The sequence below is a fragment of the Temnothorax americanus genome, unplaced genomic scaffold (genome assembly GCF_048541705.1).
Source record: "Temnothorax americanus isolate GAGA-0224 unplaced genomic scaffold, ASM4854170v1 Scaffold34, whole genome shotgun sequence".
NCBI lineage: Eukaryota > Metazoa > Arthropoda > Insecta > Hymenoptera > Formicidae > Temnothorax > Temnothorax americanus.
Genome location: NW_027509485.1, coordinates 1,756,974 through 1,777,755, shown reverse-complemented (window position 1 = coordinate 1,777,755; position 20,782 = coordinate 1,756,974). Strand labels below are relative to the sequence as shown.

Here is a 20,782-nt window from a genome sequence, read left to right as displayed (position 1 = left end):
CATGAATATTTTCATTTGATTGCGTTAATTAAACTCGCGCTGGCCAGGCGATGACCTTTGAAGTTCAGCGGCACGCGACACGCATACGCACCAATTACCGATATTATTAATTGCAATGTGCTTTCTATTTTCGGCAATCATTGAGTTCGGTAGATGACGAGAAGAGGTACGACTCAATCTTGAATATAAGTATCTTTTCGAAGACAATATCTTATTAATTTTTTGAATCAGTTAGAAAATATATATATTCATATTTGACATAATATATATAATTTTTGGGTATAATACATATAATATTGATTGCAGGAGACCGCTATTTAAATTGTGTTCTACTTGCGATTGCTATTATAAACATATTCCTAATCAGTTCGTGCGTTTCGCGGTTTAATTGTATCAGCACAATAATAGCACTCGACATATACATCTCACCGCAAGTGATTGCAAAACGATGATGCAGTACCTTCCGCATGCATCGTCCTTAAAATTGTCCGCGGTTTTGCGGTTAGATCCTAATCCGCGATGTTGCAAGAAATTAGAAAAATTTAACGGGAAATTCCTCCAGTGTTTCTTTGATAAGGCCGACCGCGAGATGACGGAAATTATTGTGCGTGTGTACTTACGAGCTGTGATACAGCCGCCGAAATGCGTTATGAAATGCCGATCTACACGAAAGACGATGATATGGAGGCAGGACGCAGATCGCAGACGCGAAATGACGTTTTATCGCACGCACGCAGCGCGTCAATACGCGACGAGTTGACACTAACCTTAACTTTCTGCGTTGCGGACGATTTAAATGCGCCTTTACCAATTCGCACTATTCGCAGTTCGCGAAACGCAAGATACACGCACAGTTTACGTGTCAATATAACCTCTATACACAGAAAAGTTATAGACGGCATAGACGCCTTACGACGAATGCATTGCGTATTGCGTCACGCTGCGTGCGATCGGTGCGATTAAAACGTCATCTCGCGTTCGTGTCCGCGACCTGCGTCCTGCCTCCTGCGTCTCATCGGCATTTTACTGTTTCTTCATGAGAAAACGCGGCAAAACGAACCAACCTTGAAAACGTTAGCCTTGAAAATAATATAAAATAATCATAGAGAAATTCCGTTTATTATAACATTTAACTTTTTCGAAATATTTCGGAATAAAGTCGATGTGCAATATCAAAGCAATAACCAAATCTTTTGGATCTCCCACCTCAATTTCTCTCTCCCTCTCTCTCCTTCTCTTCCCCCTGCCCTCCCCTCGCCTTCTCCCTCTCCTCCCTCTCTCTCTCTCTCTCTTTCTCTCTACATTGAATAGTATTATACTGTGCTTTTCGATTTTGCATCAATTCAATATAGAACTGGACGATAGAAATTTTGTAAAAATATTCATAATTACGCAATTAATAAAAAAATAACCATGACAAGACCGAAGACGACAAAAATAACAACTAGTATTCGACGCATCGACGTCAAATCAACTTCGATTCGACTAATAATTTCTGGCCGAGTATATTATGTAGTTTTATAGTCAACAATATATTACCCCCTCTCCTTCTCAGGTTCAGCTCCGGAAAAAACTTGCGTATGTTCTCGTAGCTATTATGAATTGAAATCAAGAATGTCACCATAAAAGAAACTGTAAACAGAAAGAGCGAGGAGATCGTGGCGGTAAGTAAATTATAAATTAAAACATCGAAACTTATATCAATCAGCGTGGATAATATGATCTAATACAGTTTTAGTTTAATTATATATTTTTATACTTCTCTAAATTGTTACTTATTAACGCGTAAAAGATAAACTATACTGATAAAGAGATGACCGCAATCAATGATCGAAATATTCCGGGACATTAATTGTTTTAATAAAAGAATTGTGCGCGCCACAACATCGGTATTCTGACTCGCATTGATATTGCCTGCATTCATATTGATTTTAAACCAACGAGCTGTAAATTTTATTATTTTACAAATAAACAATTTATTTTTTTTATTATGTCACATCTATCTAAACTCTCGGACAAAAAGACTTATAGTAAATCAATAAAATAATAAAAATAACTTTTCGAAATAATGGAATATAATTTTTAGAAGAAAGCAGAAGAAATATATATATATTTTTTTTTCTGCGTGTGTAATGTGACGTAGGTAATTTCACGTAATTTTAGACAACACATTCCTGCTCGGTATTAACGATTTTCGGCGCGCTTTCGAGACCTCGCACCATCGTATTCCGTTTCGCTATGAGATCTACCAACCACCGCCGTTAGGGTGAAGTACTTACAGCACAATGAGTATGCAAATAGGCCGGCATTCGGCTACATTTGTTTCAACGAACTTGGGAACGCCGTCTCGCGAAGGAGCGGTTCCTCCTTCGCGAAGCCCATAAAAGCCTGTCCCGTGTCTCCAAATCTTTACAAAGCGCGAAGAGAGTTACTTTCCGTGCACTTTTACTTATTGCTCGTTACCTCGCTCGTGTCGCCTGTACTCGACACTGTTTTCGCGTTCTTTTCATGACGAGTGACTACTTTTCTCCGCTCCAAAAATATCGATCGCGAAAGTTTCCGCCCTTCCGTGTTTCATCACGAATGGCACAGTCCGATTAGATCGAGGCTCTTTCTTCCAAGTCTCTCCACACTTGGAAGGTTCCTCCGCAAGTTAAAACTTTCGAAACTTCATTCGCATGCATCCTACTTCGTTCACTTCTCGCCCGCGCGTGTCCTGGGAGATTAGGCTCGGCAATTCAGATCTGACGAAAGTTTTCGTCTCGCGTCGCGTAAAGCTTAAACGGCAACGACAACGACGACGACGACGACGACAGCGTCTTAACGCGTCACCGCGCGAGTGGCAGTTCGAAACTTGGCGGATTTCTGACAACGGCCACGGCCGTTTGGGAACAGGCTTAAACAGCGTTACTCCCAACACTTGCTGGGACATGATAACGGCCGCGAGATTCCTAAAGCTCGATGCACGCAGACTCATTTGGATCTCGGCTCAATCGCTCGATTCCGCGCTTCGATTGCAGCTAGCCCCGATTCTCGAACGATCCTCGAATGATCCTCGAGTATCCGCGCTCCACAGTTGAGAAACGCTATGTAATCAGAGCTCTTCGTCTACATGCGAGGCACGCTAATGACGCGGGCGATTAAGCTCGCGCAATGACAATCCACTCCCGGTTCGAAAAACGAGTGTCATTTTTTTTTTATTCGGCGGGAGTGCGCGCAAAGTGCATAATAGAATTCATTGCCCGAGGTAATTCTACTTATTATTTTGTTTTTGTACAGATTATATTTCTGCGAGAGATAAAATTGAACTGTTTGAGGCATATAGTGCCGTCTGACCAATAGCTGTAATTACGCATATTCGTTATGTGCTCTTATTAAGTTATATATTTATTAAATTAAATTACCTTTCTTTATTTCTTACAGATACCTTTTTATTTTGTTGTTTTTTGCTCTGCAACGTTTCGATTACAATTATAGATTTACATTTAACACTTTTCCATCGCGTATATTAGATCTTGCTTGCGCGGAATATTATACTTAGGTTTTAACACTTTTGCAACTTTTAAAAATACGTGCATCCCGAGTACATTCGATTCGCGGAATAAATTATTTCCCTAGGCGCACTCGTAATCTTATACGAGCGATACGAAAAGTGCCAGCGCGCATCACATTTGACGCATGACGGCTCTAGATGTATCTCAAGGCGAAGCGGTAAACTCCTACCGAAAACCGGGACGTTTCCCGCAAGTTTCGCGAGCAAGAACGGATGCGAACTTAGAGACCCGTTAGAGAGACCCCACCGGATTCGTAATCGCGTAATCCAGAGATTTCATTCAACCAAATATCCGAGCTTTCTGTCGTCGGGGCTTAAGTGCGCTCCCTAACCGAGAAAAAGTTATGCGATTTGGTACATTGGAAATCTGCTTTTATCCCCGCCGCAAATTAGCTTTAGCAAAATTAATTAAGAACTGGGAGCACCGGGGTTGAGTAACGCTAAGATCGCCCATAATGGAGATGCGAACTTTAATCCCGTTCGATCAACCCCGCTGTCAAGCAAGTAAGCTAATCAAGCAACCTGTTTCTACCCTTTCTTGCCGTGTATGTAAAATTGATTTCTCTTCTGTGACACGCGAGAAATGGTTTTTTTTTTTGCTTTCAATTGTAGGCATCAAAGTTATAATTGCGTTGTCGGTACGCACGTCGCGCGGCTTATAAAGATGCTTCACCATACTATAGCGGCGGCAACGTTATATTGTGTCTTATCCCAGGCGGGTTTTGATGCACGAACGTATATCGAAACACGGAACTTCGCTGTCAAAATCCCCGACGTGAGTCGCGCCGGAGTGTGCAAAAGCGTCAATGCGTATATACCCGTATTTTATCGGGCCGTTAACGAATCCGTGATGGATGTTAAGGAGCGCGTCGTGGGAAAGCGACGTCCATTCTTTCGACGACAATACGGCCATTTGATAAAAGTCACTCGATCCCCCTTTCGCCGCGAGAACAAATATTGGAAGGAGAAAGAGAGAGAGAGAGAGAGAGAGAGAGAGAGAGAGAGAGAGAGAGAGAGAGAGCGCGATAAGCGTGAAACTCTCTGAATTCGAAGCTGTTTGTAGATTACGGACGCGCCGGGATGCGTACGTGTGCGTGTTGCCGTTGCGCGTAGTCGCGTGTCGGTGTCCACACTTACTATGCCGCTTTACGAGGCAGATGTTGATAACGGGCGACAGCGACAGAGACAGGGACAGTGACAGCTGCCCCGTATTGTTCGACACGTTCGTTGATTATAGGTCAAAGGCCTCTTACGAAAGATCAAAGAATTACACCAAGTGTGGTCGAAATTCTTTTTTTTTTCTTTTTGCGAGCCATAATTTTCGACAAATCTCTTCACGCGCTGTACAAATCCGAACACGCTGCACTTCCTCAGAGATTCGAGTCTAAAATTTGATCTGCACGATATATGAAATCTACTTCGCAATTTCGCGCGCGACTACTTCTCACGATATCAAAATTAACTTCATTCATTCGTACCGATCTATTTATATAGATATGTAGCATATATGTATTACGTACATACTTTCTACGACACGTTTACTTAACTATTCTTCGATAACCCAAAAGATATGGAATTTCGATTTATCGCTGAGTTAATGGCGAGCTATTCAGATTAAACGAAAGCAATCTTGTTTGGTGTCTAAAGGAAGTAACGAAGTATCAAGAAGTAGTATCAAACTCTTTTTTAAGAGACATTCTTTATAAACGGCATGAAAACGTATAGACAATTTTAGAAACACAATCGAGTTCGACACGTTTAATGAAAAACAAATAGCATCTTTATTCGTGCGCTCGATAACCATCTTGTTCTGTAAAATAATCTGTATTAAGATGCACTCGCGATGTATTATACCACTTTTAGCGCGATACTCTCTACGGCAAACTTAAAAATACGTTAGACTTGACACAAAATCTTTTTTTTCTGTTTTTTTAAATAGACACGAAACGCGCTGCCGATGGAAACCTGTATCCCTGTATGTCAATGACATATTCTGATCCGTTTCTATAGGATAAGTCACAAAAATTGATTAAGTTTCATTAATAGAGTGTGCTGTACGATAACGATGGATATAACACATTAAAGTAATATTATGAAAAAATAATTAGTATCTAATAACTTGGTGCAGTTTCGTATCGTAACGCCAAAGAAATATTTCGAAAAGAGAAACGTGTCAATGATTCTCAAGCGATAGCCGCGAAAGTTTGAGGAGACGATTAATAATTCATTGTACTTAGTAGTGCTTGAGCTACAACGCAAATACTAATTTAACCTTACCGTGGCAAATCAGTCTTTCCTTCGGCTAGCGAAGTAATTATTCGAAACTATGTTAATACGATCTGCTCGATGAGAAAACGGGCTCAATTCCGCTATTTATATCCGTTTTTGTCGGATCGTTAAGTAAATGTTCGCGCGGATATCGCGGAGGATGACTTCTACTTATTGCTCACTTTGCAAAATGAAAAAAAAAAACCACGAGACATCGGACATGATTTCTCGCGAAAAATCCACAAATATGAAGAGCACCGGTTGAAACATCGGTTAATCTTTCAGTAGTGGTATCCGCGAGAGCGATATTCTTCGGTTTTACATCTTGGCTCGCGTCGCATTTGCACCGCGAGAATTCCGGAGGTTCACGAACCTTGAATTGATTTTTTGAAAAATTCATACGCAAATGGAGTAGATCGAGCGAGCGAGTTTAAGATTGCTGAAAATAAAGGTTCGGAAAATACCGGTTCTATTAGTCGGATGGTAAACCCGATGGATTATCGGACGGCCAGCGGAATGGTCTCTTCGCGAGAAAAAAATAGATGTGAATATAAACGCGATGTCGAAACCGCGAAGGATCTCCCGACGGAGGTGACGCGCGATAAAAATCATGCGATTATGAAAGACTCATACGCGCGTCGTGGTGACAGTGACGGTAACGGTTATTACGCGCAATCCGATTTCCACAACGGTTTCGCAAAGAAATTACGAAGTTTCTTACACAGTCGATTTATAATTCCAAGAATCGTCGTCCCTTGTGCACACCTTATGACGTAAACTGTATAAAAAAAATATATATATAAATTAGCAAGGATGTGTGGGATGGATATGTGTAGGATCGTGCAAGCTGTCGAAATTACGGAGCCTCGTAAATCTGCGTATACAATCGTACAAGCAGCTACATCGTTACATTGCGACGAGGGCTTGCAGCGTCGATTAGGCGAGACACAGAGGATAATGCGTACACACGTGGGGAAAATGGAAATAAATAAAATGCAACAAAAAGCAAAAAGCATAAATTGTATTTCGTAACAATAATATGAGCGTAACGAAAGCGAAACATTGGTAGTACACACCGCACAAACCGCGCATTGACAATCGCGATGAATAATGGAGGGGTCAATTAAATCTCAATTAAACACCACCGGATAATACGAATCGCGGCTCTTTTCAGCGTCACCCCACACCAGGGGGGGGGCTAGCTTTTTTAAACACCGCCGGCGAGCGTTTACTCGCTTCGAAAATCAGCATGCCTAGCGCACCCGCGTTATACGATCATTTTATACACCTCGTAAAGAATAGCGTATTAAAATTAGCTTGATGGGCTTCGAAAATATGATTTCCACTCCGCGCCCATCGATAATCTCGCCATTTGACCGAATCAAATTCTATCCCGACACTTGGCGATACCGATACCCACGTATTATATTCTGTATCAAATTATCCCGCTAATTTAATAGCACGTTGTCCTAATTTAAAGCCGCGTCCATCATTAATCACGGACGGGCCGCGACTCGAAACTAAATCAGGGTAGCGCGAAGTATGCTCGCGTATAATGGCAACAAGGTACATTTGCGAATGCGTTTACACTCCACAATCGCTACGAAGGCACGCAACGTCCGACGACCCTCTTCCCGAACTCGGGCGAGGAGGAAGAAACATCGGAACGCACGAAAGAATAACTACCCGACGATTCATTTTTTTTCTGTCTTTTCTCACGGTAACTTTTCTTATTTCTTCCCGTCGATTCTCTCTCCCTCTTTGCAACTCCGTTCGTCCGCTAAAACTCGTAACGTTTACCATTGCGTTATCGCGGTATCGCCAAGTTTCGATGATACGCAACGATTGCCTTTAAAATATCCGAGGTATGGTACAGGGACACAATAATAAGCGCAAATCAGCAACTAAAGCTCGATCATTTTCATCGGTGTGTATTTTACGGAACAGCACCGAGACACTGCGAAACACAGTAAGAGATGCACCGGCCACGCGCGCGTAACTTTACCTTATCTGCGATGCGACCACATTATCCCCGAGATAAACACACGTGTCACACTAAGTCACGAACGGCGTGCCGTAGGAGCAACGGTGATCACAGACTGGTAAAAAGAAACGCGGATCGCGTGATACGCGGACACACAAATGTTCATCCGTAGATCGACCAAGTACCGCTGGAGCGACGCCCGGACACTGTAACCAATCGCCACCACTGTAGTCCACCTACAGTTTACCCGGTCGACCGATCATTTTGTGAAATCGCGAGGCGAAGATGCGAGGAGTATTAGTTGCGGGATCACATAGTCTTCCGCGAAAGTTTCCTCGTCGTCATCGCGAGTCACGTTGCGCTTTATCCACGATCAAGCACCACCAGTGAGCACTGTTCGTCCGTTGACCGCTAGCAGCCGCCAACGACTCGAGAGATTCCGCACGATCTTCCCGTTCACCACGGCCTCGTGCACCACGTTCGCGGACCCGTAGCTCCACAGCGTTTGGTCCTTCGTGTCCTTAAGGCATACGTATATATCCGCGAGCGGGTGTGCGCGTTCCTTGGACGTGTACGCACGTGCATGTAAGCCGGGCGTCTCCGTGTGTAGGTGGAATCGCGGGTTCCGTGCGGTATAGGCGAGCCGTACGTCGTTTTCCCCCGGTCGTACGTGTGTGTCGCGCGTGTGTTACGTGTGCGCGCGCGCAAATAGTCTCATGTGAGTGTTTGCGTGTGTGCGTGTTGGTCGGTGTATGCGGTGTACGTGTAACGTGTCGTGTACGTGTATGTGTGTATGTGTGAGTGGGTTAGCGGTGCGCGCGCGCGCGGCTGTACCGGTGGGTATATTACAAGGTGTACGCGTCTTAAGTGATTTCGGCCTCGCTGGTCAGCCCCGGCAGCTCCGTATGATGAGGCCGCCGCTTTGCTACTGACAGACCTAAAGACCACCCTAACCCTGCAGTCGGGGACGAGGGGTTCCCCACCCCCGTCGTGAGCGTCGACGAGAGAGAGACCACCCTCCCCCGCCAGGGACCAGGGCGAATAAGCAACCCTTAGCACCCGATGCCACCTCCACGGCGGCGGCGCAAACGCACTCCTGCCTCCGAGGGTAGTCTTATCCCCACCGACTCTTTCGTAGGAGCGAGACCACCACCCCCACCCACCCCCCAGTCGATCCCGGTCCTGCCACCACCACCGCCCCCTCCTGCACCCCCTCGCGACGCACGCTACCGACGCCGACGCCGCCGACGCCGCCGCCACCGCCGCCGCCACCGCCGCCGCCGCCGTATCTACCCCTCCAACGCGCGGAGCCGACGGCGAGGAATCCCTTCCAGAGACGAGAAACCCCTTCTTCCCGTTTCCTACAGCTTCTACGGAGGAGAGTCGTCTTAAGATAAAAACACGGACGATCGGGTTTTGCAGTTAACCCACTCACCCTCGACTTGCATCCCCTCTACACGCGCGTCCTTCCCGAGTCCCCCTCGTCATCCTACCCCTGATCCACCAATGTATCTCCCTACTCCGTACCACCGGACTCTTACAAGCAAGCAGCCTCGAGTCAACCCCAACCCTTTTCCTCCGTCCCATCCCGTCCTCCTCGCCACGCTGCTCCGCGAGTCTACGACTCAACGAAACTTTCGATTCTTTCGGGGCCAACCTTCACAACCCCCACCACCCCCTCCTCCAATTTTTCCTCTCTTCGCCGACCGATACATCGCGTGTCGACCCGTTCGACGTTATCATACCTTTCACCCTCGGAGTACACATATTCCCCACCCCTCTGGCATGGCGTTCCCACTGCGAGAGACAACAACAGAACCGACCTCGTGGTTTTTTACAGAACGGAGGGGGAAAAATGGCAGTATATATTGTTTCATTTTTTTGAACGGTTTCAGGCGCATCGATCTTCGACGACTACACATCCCGTCCTAGTCACACGCCGATATGACGCGCCGACAAGATCACTTTCGCCCTGCGTTTCTTTCCGGAATGAACTCCACGATCCCGGTGCGCTACGTGCGTCATCGATACTCTGACGTTTTTCGTCGACGGATAGATTTCTCATTTGGGAGATGATGATGACAGTGACGAGTTTTGTGCGAGACAAAAATAAAGGTCCATTATATAATATCTTCTCGGGACGAATGCGATATGTGTGCGCGCGCGCACACACACACACACACACACACACACACACACACACACACACACACACACACACACATTTTTGACTTCCTGTTCAACTTTTTAAATTTTCTATATTTCTGTGAAAGATTAATGTCATATCTGTCAAGGGTATTACTGGAGTGACTCCGTTTTGAAAAGACACGAGTGGACCCTTTAAAGTTTATCCGAGGATGGACAGAGAAAAGTAGACATGCGATAATATGTTGATTGAAACGAAGATACGAAGAATTCTTTGAAAGATAATAATGACAGATATTGCGACGCGATGTAAAAATTAAACGAGATACAACGATAAATGGACATAGAAATAATACAAAAAACATGAAATACAGTTTCTCCTATTGTCAGTTTATGAACAATTTTTCTGTGATTTTATTTCATTTAAATGATTTTTTTGTGAAATCGTTTCCCTCGAAAAAAAATCTAATTATGGTATTCTATAAATTTTTGTTCGTAAGCTAAATGTGAAATCTGTAAACGCAAAGTTCATAAAATATGAAGACGGAAGGAATTTTCCATAAATAATACATTGGCAAATTCGCTTGTAGAATCTCAAAGCGGGTCATACTATGTTGCATTATAAACAAAATTTTGCATAAAACACTATATCATTCTTTCAGCTGTCAACAAATATAAACGCAAATTTGAAAATGTGATACAAATAAAAATTTCAAAAATATGATTCAATTTAAAAGTGTATAAAATTCTAATCATATCATCATGTTAACGTACATATCAAGGAAGTAAAAAGCTTTTCCATTTTTGCATATTTATTAATAACAAAATTTCAATAAGGCAAAAATTCGTAAGTTTTACGCGATAAAAAAAGCAGTTATTTTGATACAACCAACAATTTATTTAGGAAAAAATTTACTCATAAAATATCGCAAAGCAATCGAAATATGCAAATTGAAATTGTGTCGACAAAACGTTAAGATGACAAATAAAAATGAATAAAACTAATAATTAATTTCCTCTTGGAATATTGTCGCAAATAATCACAGATACTTTATCCAAAAAAATTGAGAATTATACTTCAGGGAAATAACATATACAAGAATGAGCTTTGATTTACGAATCGCTGTCACGAAAGTTCTTTCGCGCTTAGCCCTTTGACCATGAAATTGTATCAATTTAAATACCTGAGAGAATGAGAGTATGATTGTTTATATTTGCCCGAAGTTTGAAAAAAAGCTAATATCAATTTTAATCTGACGAAGTTGCTGTAGCTTTTAGATGTCCCGTCCAGAATTAAAAGGAATTAAAAATCAAAGTATCTTCCGAAAACAGGTTGAACGCTTCAGTTTCAAAGTCCGTAGTAGTTAGACTACGTTTCGTCCGAATTCATAATGCGCGGGTACTACCAAATGTCATGACGAGAATCGACATTCTAGATTATTCTAGAAACTACAGTAGACTGACGTCTTTTATTAACTAAGCCTTTCTAATAAAGAAAGGGGAAAGAGAAAGAGAGCGAGTCGCGGGGCCGCGGATGTATCGAAACAAATTTTTATGCGGGTCAAGCTTTTCTGCGCTTTTCAAAGCCGCCACCCCCACCCCTGGCTATACACCCCACTACCGATCGACACTCATTTATACTTTTACCACCACCCTACCACCCCCACCGTGGGGATTGTTTATGACACGATTCGTTTGATTATTAGCTGTTTATACGCGACCATCGATCGAACCGCTAACTGCACGCGGCATTCCGACAGCAAAACAGTTCCGCCGCGCGCTTTACTGAAACCCTTTCGCTCCAAAACCGGAATTTTTTTTTCAAACGTGTACCCGAACCGACGAAACTGGTTCCGCTGGATTTTCCGTTGGTCTCTTTCTCGTGTTCTTAGTTCAATACGGACGACTGCTCGCGCGAACGACATCTTAACAGTGTTCCATGGATACGTCATCGTTCGTCGCTAATTAATTTTAAGTGTACGACAGAGATCAGGTTTCTGGAATTATCCAAAATGACAGTGCGAATCTCTGCTTTACGATAATCAGCAGAAAAACAGAGAGTGATGAAACGTTGAATTAAAACCACCACCATTCTTCTCTCACTTTTTCTAAGTTTAATTCCGACGATTACCTTCCTTCTCTTTGCTATCACGAAATCGACAGATTTAATTCACAATTATAGCAAAAATTAACGTGATTCTCGACCAGTTGTAAAAATACTTGACGTAATGAAAAACGATGCTAGTTTTTGAAACGTTAATTGAATTCAACATTCGCGAAGCACTATTAATTACACCGATATTCCCGATCCTAAATGACCGGTTATTTATACATTTCAGTTTACGTGTCGCGTTTGAGAATAGCTCCGGTGAGGTTTATGTTATTGATTTAAAAACAAATCCGCGTTGCGTCTGTCCCGACCTGTCGCGGGTTAAACGGCTGCCGTCGGAACAATGTTTGACATCTCCGCTTTTCTGGCTGACAGGACCCGACCGTACCTACTGTCACGAAGATGCTTCCGATAAGTTTTGCCCAATTATCGCGCATTTCAAATTCTCCTTTATTCATCAATGCTTTTGCGTCAGGCTGCAATTCTCCGAGTATTTTAGAACTCAATTTGTTGCCACTTGTCACACGAGGCTTTATTTAAAAACGGTTCTTTTTCTCAAGCGCATACTTATTGTCACTCTCAGTTGCCATTTTATTCCCTATAATTTATATATTGATTTAATTTCTTATTCACTTATTGAACACTCTCATGCTCGATATTTCTAATAGTAATACGACTTTTACGTAAAAATTATGCAATTGAGTTAATTGTATAACTCTGACACGCCTTTTTCTACAACAGAAGTATTTATTGTATCGCGATATTCATTCGCGCCATTATAATTTGGAGAATATTTCCGACGTCGTTAATTATACAATGATTATATGAATAACACATTATTCCATCTGTATTTTTTTTTTAGTTGTCGATAGCACAAAGTGATGTCACCAAAGCAGCGCGAATTTTAGTAGCGATTCAATATTCCGAACGCGATTAGACCATTGAGGTATACGACGCCTAAATATCTTAGCGCGTCCGTTTCAATAAAGAGTCGCGTAATTATTTATCATTAGCGCGATTAAATTGCACGATGTTTCTCGTGCAATCGCACGATCGTTCTCGTTTTATTAGTCAGGAGCACAATGATCGAAGAAATACACGGATCTTTCGCACGATCTCATTGTCACTCGGATATTGTCGTCGCTGCCGTTCTTTTTACACGCGAGTTTCGTTTTGCGATTATTTCTTAACGCGAGCACAGTTAACACCAGCACATCACACCCGTCACCGTCAACATCGCCACACGATCAAGAGTGTCTCCTTCGCGCGGAGCGTATAACTCTATAAGGGGAAACGAACCGCGTAGTCAGACGCCCGCGCCGTAAGAAAAATAAGCGAGTGTATCACTAGCGGAAGACGCGCCGCTTCTCGAGCTTACGTATCCCTCTACTGAAAGAAAGTAAGTGCTGTCGCAACGGTTGTTTAAATGTGTATAAAATGTTGTGTAAAATATCGCGCTCGCACGTGCTTCGCTTCGAAAGAAGGCTTCCGTTCGTTTTCGTCTTGCCGAGCGTTTCTACTTATCTCCACTTATCACGGAAGGCTTTCTTCCTCCTTTATTACATCCTCTTAAGTCCCTCATATCGTGTCTCGTATCAAAATAGGCCGTATCATAAAAAAAAAAGAGGAAAGTCCGTTCCTTCGTCGATTTCTTCCTCGCTAAAGTCTCGACGTTTTAGTTTTGGCAAAAGCAATCCGCGCGATCGAGAGAGGTAGCGGAAGGATTAATCCGATAGGGGGGAAAAAATCATATGATTGCGATCTGCCGCGCGCGATCGAGGGAAGAGGAAGCGTGGCGCGCGAGACTCGCCGGCGACGCGCGAAACGAGAAAAAATGAAAGGCGAACGGAGGAAGGGTCGCGTGAAACGTACCGTCGCCCTTCACCCGTCGATTGTCGGCCACTCACCTGTTTGTCGCGCCGATCCCAAGGAGACAAGTTCGGAGGACGAGGACGGGTTAAGAAGACGTTCACAACATCGGCGCACTCGAAGCCGGCAGATTGGCGATCCTCTTCGTTCCTCTCTCACTGCAAGCTCTCGCGCGAGCTTTCAACATCACAGTATCTACAACGTCGAGCCGCGTCGTTTAAAAAAGTCCTCTCGCCCGGGGCACCTTTCCTTCCCTTTTTCCTTTTTTCTCGTCGCGAAAACTTCCTTTCCGGTTTTTCTTTTCTTACTTAATAAAGAAAGCGAAAAAAAAGAGAGAACCGAACTTTCCTTTGGTTTTTTTTTCTTCTAAATATATATATATATATATATATATACGTTAAACAAATCGTTTCCTTTTCTCGTCCTTTTCCACGGCTCGCGCGCGCGGCCCCGGTGCCTCTTTTTACGTGCGGGGCTCCCGGCCTGAACGAACGTGGCCGAACAGCGCGCGGGTAGAGAGAGCTTGGGCTGCGTGGCGGAGCGCGAACTTTCGGGCTTGCGGGCGCACTGGCGCACACGGCACACTCGCACCGCGTAGGCGGAGAGAGGAGAAGCTCCGGCGGATGCTGTAAGCCGAAGGGAGAGAACTACGCGCGCCGGCCAGCGGCGGAGCAAGCCGGTGGCCCCTCTTGGCCACCTTGCCCCGTACGGTGGCGCCTCTACCGTCCGCAATCGCAACCACCGTCGTTGCTTCTCCTAGGCGCGCAGTACGTGTGACGAGGACGGCGCGACGCGCGACGTCGGCGTGAGATCGGCGGCAGGCGGTGGGAAACGAACGAGAGAAAGAAGATCCGCGCCGCGCCGCGCCGCGCCGGCCGAAGAGAAGGACCGGCGAAGCGAGCGAACGGATGGACGGACCGACCGATGGACCCGACGGACGGACGGACGGACGGGCGGAGGGTTGACGCGCGCGGGGGTTGCTGGTGTGCGAGATTCGGCTCGCGCGCGCCGAGCAGAGAGACAGAGAAAAGTGCCGCGGGAGCAGGACCGCCCCTTGGCGCTGGTTCTACGCGGGAACCCCGACCGCCCGGAGCGGTAAAATTGAAGATTTATGCGAGACGCCGTTTACGTCGATTAACGCTATACGCGCCGTACTGCCCGCCCGTAACTTATTTAAGGGCCCGCGCACGATCGCGCGGTTTTTTTCCCCGCGGACTTCCGAGAGAGAGAGAGAGGTCGAGCGTTAACTGCCGCCGCGAACTGCGATCTGGCGATTCACTTGACTCGCGACTCGCTCGGGCGAGAGGGCGTTCGATATCGATCGAGATTGAGACGTTCGATATATGACGCGATACGAGATCTGTCACTCGACGAGCACCTGCTACCTCGAGCAGTTCGTTTCGCGCTGTGCATTCGGCGTCTAAACGTATAACCGCGCAATTTTGTACTTATCCAATACGTTAAGATTGGAATGCTGAGTATATCGAACATTAGAGAAACGCGAAAAAACTAGAGTTATATATATCTGTTCGAAAAAAAACACAAGTCGCTCGCAAAAGGCTCTTAAGGCTATTCTACAATTGCGTAAGAGTAAGGAGTAAGAGTAAGAGTAAGAAATTGACCAATCACAGTGAGAATTTGAGGAAAATAATCGACTGTGATTGATCAATTTGTTACTCTTACTCTTACTCCTTACTCTTACGCAATTGTAGAATAGCCTTTACCCCCGGGTGACGACGGCCTCGTCAGCGCTCCTGAACGAGTCTCGAGGAAGGCGAGATAGCAACGGGGAGAATCGACGGTGCGACGAGGAAGATCCCGATCGTGTAAGCTCGCGACGGAATCGCCGTTGGTGGACGTGCAGGGCGGGCAGGGTCGCGCGGCAGGGGTGTGAGAGCCGCGTGTACGCGGGAGAGAGACGGAGCGCGCCGGCGTCTCTCTTCCCCCCTCCACCCCGCCGCCTCGCGAGGCTCGAGGCTCGAGTGCGACGAGGACGCGCCGGCGAACGATATGAGCGCCACCGAACTCGTTCGAGACGCGCCGGACAGCGATCGTAGGAGGAAGACGGAGCTTGCGGAGGCTGCGGAGAAGAGAGAAAAGCCCTGCGCGCCGGAGGGGTAGCACACGACGCGGACGGAAGCGGCGGAGACGGCGGAGGGAGAGCGCGAAAGAGAGAAAAGGAGAGAGAGAAGGAGAAGGAGAAGGCCCCCCCCCCGCTGCAAGCTGACCACCGACCCTCCACGAAGGTATATACGAAGCGAGAGAGAAAGACGCGCGGCGAGAGGACAGGTGCGAGAGAGCGACCGCGTTTTATCACACCGACACGCTCGTCCGCGTATACGTGTGAGCCATGCGGATACCACGAGGTGTAATATCGGTATTTCCGAAGCGACGGTGTGCGTTCGGATACACGCGTATGCACACGTATATCGATGAGACACTTCGAGCGCTCACCTTCGACCCGAGGATTTTGCCGTGAAAGTTAGAGACCTCCGAAATCTGGGAGGGGGTGGGGGGGGGAAGCTACGATCTCTTTAAACTTTTCTTCTTTTTTTCGAAAAGGGAACGTTTGGTGCCTCGTCGTCGTCGCGCCGGGGATCGCGCTCCGAGGAACGCTCGATGTTACACCGATTCGACTCCGTTTTTTTTTTGTTCTTTCTTTTTCAGCTGCAACGCGTGAGTTACAGAGTATCGCGAGGCTCTCGTGTAATTAAGCGTGAATAAACAAGCGAGCGGACCTATAATTTAGTCGGTCAGGACGGAAGCGGGCGCGAGCGAGACGGCGAGCGTGCTCGGTCATGCGCGATCGCCGGCAAAAGAGAGGCTCCGCTACCCCTTTCGATACGCGAAACGAGGACACACGCGCAACCTCTCTCCGCCGCGCCGCGCTGCTTGTATCGCCGCGCGACGGGGCGCCCGCCCGTGTCTCTGTGGTGGTGAGAAGCGCCGGCGGCGGGGTTGCGTGTGGTAGGTATTCCCGAAGAAAAATCGCCGCGAGTCTGTAGACGCCTGTACGTGCGTACTAAGGGGTTGGAGTACGGCGTGTGGTAGTGAAAGGGTTGCTGGACAGTGGCGAGCTCCTGCTTAGGCGGTCGCCGGCGGAACTAACGAGGAAAGGGGTTGGGAATCTGCCACCTTTGCTCTAATGATCGCGCTCTAAGCTCTAGTCCTCTCGTCGTACGATAGTATCGGCTCGACAGATATCGTTCGAAGACGCGAATACGCTTTGATCGCTTTCGAAGAATTTTGCACGATATCTCTCTCGGCTCGGTAGAAGAAATTATATTAATCGATATTAAATAATCAACATTATACTTTGCGTTACGTTACGTTAAAACGTGATTATTCATCGAGCATAATTGTTCATCAAGCGTAAATAATGAAAAGTTTGGAATAATATCTGTAATTAAGAGCCAAAAGCTTTTTCTTGTATTTTCTCGCATATTGCGATGCATATCAAATATCAAAATTAACGTCAAAAATGAAAAGCTGATGAAAACGCGAGAGGCGCGTAACGGTCTTCCCCGACAATGTTTTATTCCATTTCTTTTTTCGTCGCATAGCTGGAATTACAATCGTTTAAGCTAAAATTATTGACTACAAACGACATGTTCTCCTCAAAGGTTCGACGAACTGAACGCGATTCTCCAGTAGCGGAGAGGTATTTTCATCGACACAGCGCAAATATATGACTATACGCGAAATAAACGGGCCAAACTACGAAACGGTGTGTGGCTCGGTTCAGACCCTGCGTCTCAGTGTTATACCACTTTTTACACACTCCCTTCTCCGCCCCGTTTAACTCCACAACCCCGAAAAGCCCACTTACCCAATCATACCCCAATCTACCGCTGGCTCAGCGGCGGCGTGCAAAACTCTCGATCAACCGCCAGTATTTTTATCCCCGCAGTTTTTAAGGTCACTTGTTGCTTCTTACTATGCTAGTGCCGCGGGAAGAAACTCGCCCTGCCCTCTTTACGAAGACCACCACGTCCACTTTTTTCCCGCGGCGCAATGTTATAATTGCAGCAGCGGGTGTGGAAAAGTGATATTGTAACTATTATGTTTTACGAGTTTCTAGCATAAATTAAATTAGTATATAATACAAAATATATAAAAATGATTATTTGTATACATACATAATATAATTATTAATATGTAACACAAAATAAGATCTATTTTTAATTATATATATACAGTGATATATATACAGATCAAAAAAGTATTGGGGCACACCCCGTTTTCTTACAATAACTTTATTCGAAGGAATAATATATAATTAGCTCATAAGGAATTTATTACATATATACTGTATGTAATAAATTACTTATGGAGACACAATTTGTACTTATGTTTTAAAGCCGTGGCATATAGCTGGAATATTTTTGGAATATTTTTAACGTAACTTCTAAAGCAATCGCAATTTTAGCAAAAGTAGCTTATAAAAATATATTTCTAGAGTGAATCAAAGTTTCCTTACAATAACTTTATTCGAGGGAATAAAGGCCGTGGCACATAGAAAAACTTAAACAGTAAGCAAATCATTCAATCACAGTCAAGAACTTAAGGCACGGTCCTAAGCGGTAGCGAATCCGTACCGTTGATTTCCTTACTGCTTAAGTTTTTCCATGTGCCACGGCCTTTATTCCTTCGAATAAAGTTATTGTAAGGAAACTGGGTGTACAAGTACTTTTTTGATTCACTCTAGAAATATATTTTTATAAGCTAATTTTGCTAAAACTGATTGCTTTAGAAATTCCGTTAAAAATATTCCAGAAATTGCATTTATCGATAAATTTTTTAATCAGTTTGAAATCGACGAATAGTTTTTTATCTTCTCATTCTGTCAATCCTGTAATGGTGCTTCCTTTAATTTCCACGAAATTATTTGTTGCATCGTAATACGTTTTACGCATCAATTAGAACAATGATATTCTCCTGGGAAAAGTCGGCATGCGTTATAGCAGACTTTTCCGCATTCGGTATTTAGCACGTATTAACGAGAAAATCGAGCTGGGGTATCGCGCGTTCGTTAACCTGCTGTAATAATCGCGTCTGTATTTGACAAAAGAGGAGAACACAATTGGAGAACGGACCGGTTATAATCGGCACCGCGTCTACTTTTAATCGACGAAACTACTTTCCGCGCTGCACCTTGCCGCTACTTTTGTTCTCCCTTTCTCTTGCTTTTTCTCAATACAATGACAATATTTGCATTCTGGTCGCGCACGATTACTCGAGCTTTCTTGGTGCGGCAATGCGCATCCCTCACCCAGTTTCACCCCTTCGCGCCTCCGTTGCAGCTGCGCACGATACCCGATCAGTGTGGCCGGTATTTTTATTCGTAGATTTTAAGGTCACTTGTTGCTTGTTTAGTTATGTCGGGGTACACACGCGCCGTCAACACACCGGCGCATGGATCGGCTGGAGCGCGCGCGCGAGAGTGAGCGAGTGAGAGAGAGAGAGAGAGAGAGAGAGAGAGAGAGAGAGAGAGAGAGAGAGAGAGAGAGAGAGAGAGAGAGAGCGAGAGAGAACGCGTAAATGTGTGCTCAGCGGGGGCGTTCGCTCTGGTGTATCGTAATGCACGTGGACAAAGCAATCCGCCGACATGTGTTGAGGATGCTACATGCAAGCGCGGGATTGTGTACGTGGCATCGGACCGATAGGTGGACGCCCTGTCGATTTCATTTCCCCCATCGGACCACCGGACGGCGAGGGGGGTGCGCCAGCGGGGTTGAGCGTTCCACTATTTTTTTCTGGCTTTTTGCCTCTTTTTTCCGGGGCGTCCGGATTTCGCGTTGCGGTTTTTTTGCGCAGCTTTCGCTACTCGCGCGTGGTGCTCCTACCCTTGCACCCTCTCTCTCTCTCTCTCTCTCTCTCTCTCTCTTGCTCTCTTTCTCTCTCTCGCACTTCTCTACGCGCGCCTCGTTTCTCTCTCTCTCTTTCTCTCTCTCTTTCTCTCTTTCTCTCTCTCTCTTTTTCTATTGCTCGCTATGTATCGAAATGTCCTAGTTTCTCTTACCGCTTCTTTTCACACTAGCTCTTTCTCTCTCTTCCTCGCCGCCTAACTCTCTTCCCTCTCGCTTTATTTTTTCTGGCTTTTGCTTTTGTTTTTTGTCAATCACCGTTTGCCGCGTTGCGCGTTCGTTTTGTTTAGTTAGTTATGTCACGGCCACCAAATCGATCTTTGATGTCTGAATACGGGCGGCCGGAATTACGCTTGTAAAGCAATCAGAATTACGATACCGAAATCTTAGAAGCTTATGACAGCTTCTTATGAAACGCACGATTATTTTAATCAAATATCGTTCGATCGTTCGACCCTCGCGCAAAGCGTGACAATCTTGAAAAGAGCATGCACATGATTTTACATATGGTTTAAAAACGTGTGGAGCTTGTTGCCGGGCAATTTATAAAAGTCATCTCGCTCTTGTAAATTTTTGAAAGATCATCCCATATCAGATTCCATATTTGATATATTGACTTACTTCTCGATTCACCCACGAATGTATACTAAAGCAGTAGCGTAATGACAAGGAAGCATGTGATTGCGCACGCATGTATACAAAACCGAATACATGCATGGCAAAGTGGTGGTTGATTTGCGAGCGTCCAGCTTCCATAGATCGAGCAGATCAATGGCATCGACTCCCTAGAGTCAGTCTTTTCTCCCATCCTACTCCATCAAGTTGTAATGTGCATGTGCGTGATCCGCCAGAACTGAGCGACTGACATATTCGATTCCGATTATCGAATGCGTGTTGTCGTAAACAGGTGCAATCGGGAAACCTTAAACACGGTTTAACAGTCATTCGCGCTGTCAAGTCAATGATAATTGTTTTTTGAATCTCAA

The 20,782-nt window shown here is 45.2% G+C and overlaps 1 protein-coding gene across 1 annotated transcript in view; it reads right to left on the bottom strand.

Moving 5' to 3' along the window:
• Positions 1-14,011, bottom strand: part of LOC143901492 (uncharacterized) — a gene marked incomplete at its 5' end in the record, with an annotated part of 79,767 nt that extends 65,756 nt beyond the window's left edge. Inside the window, one exon of the mRNA XM_077413855.1 lies at positions 13,968-14,011. Within this exon, the coding sequence (XP_077269981.1) occupies positions 13,968-14,011 (44 nt within the window). The remainder of the gene's footprint in view (positions 1-13,967) is intronic.
• Positions 14,012-20,782: the final 6,771 nt, after the last annotated feature.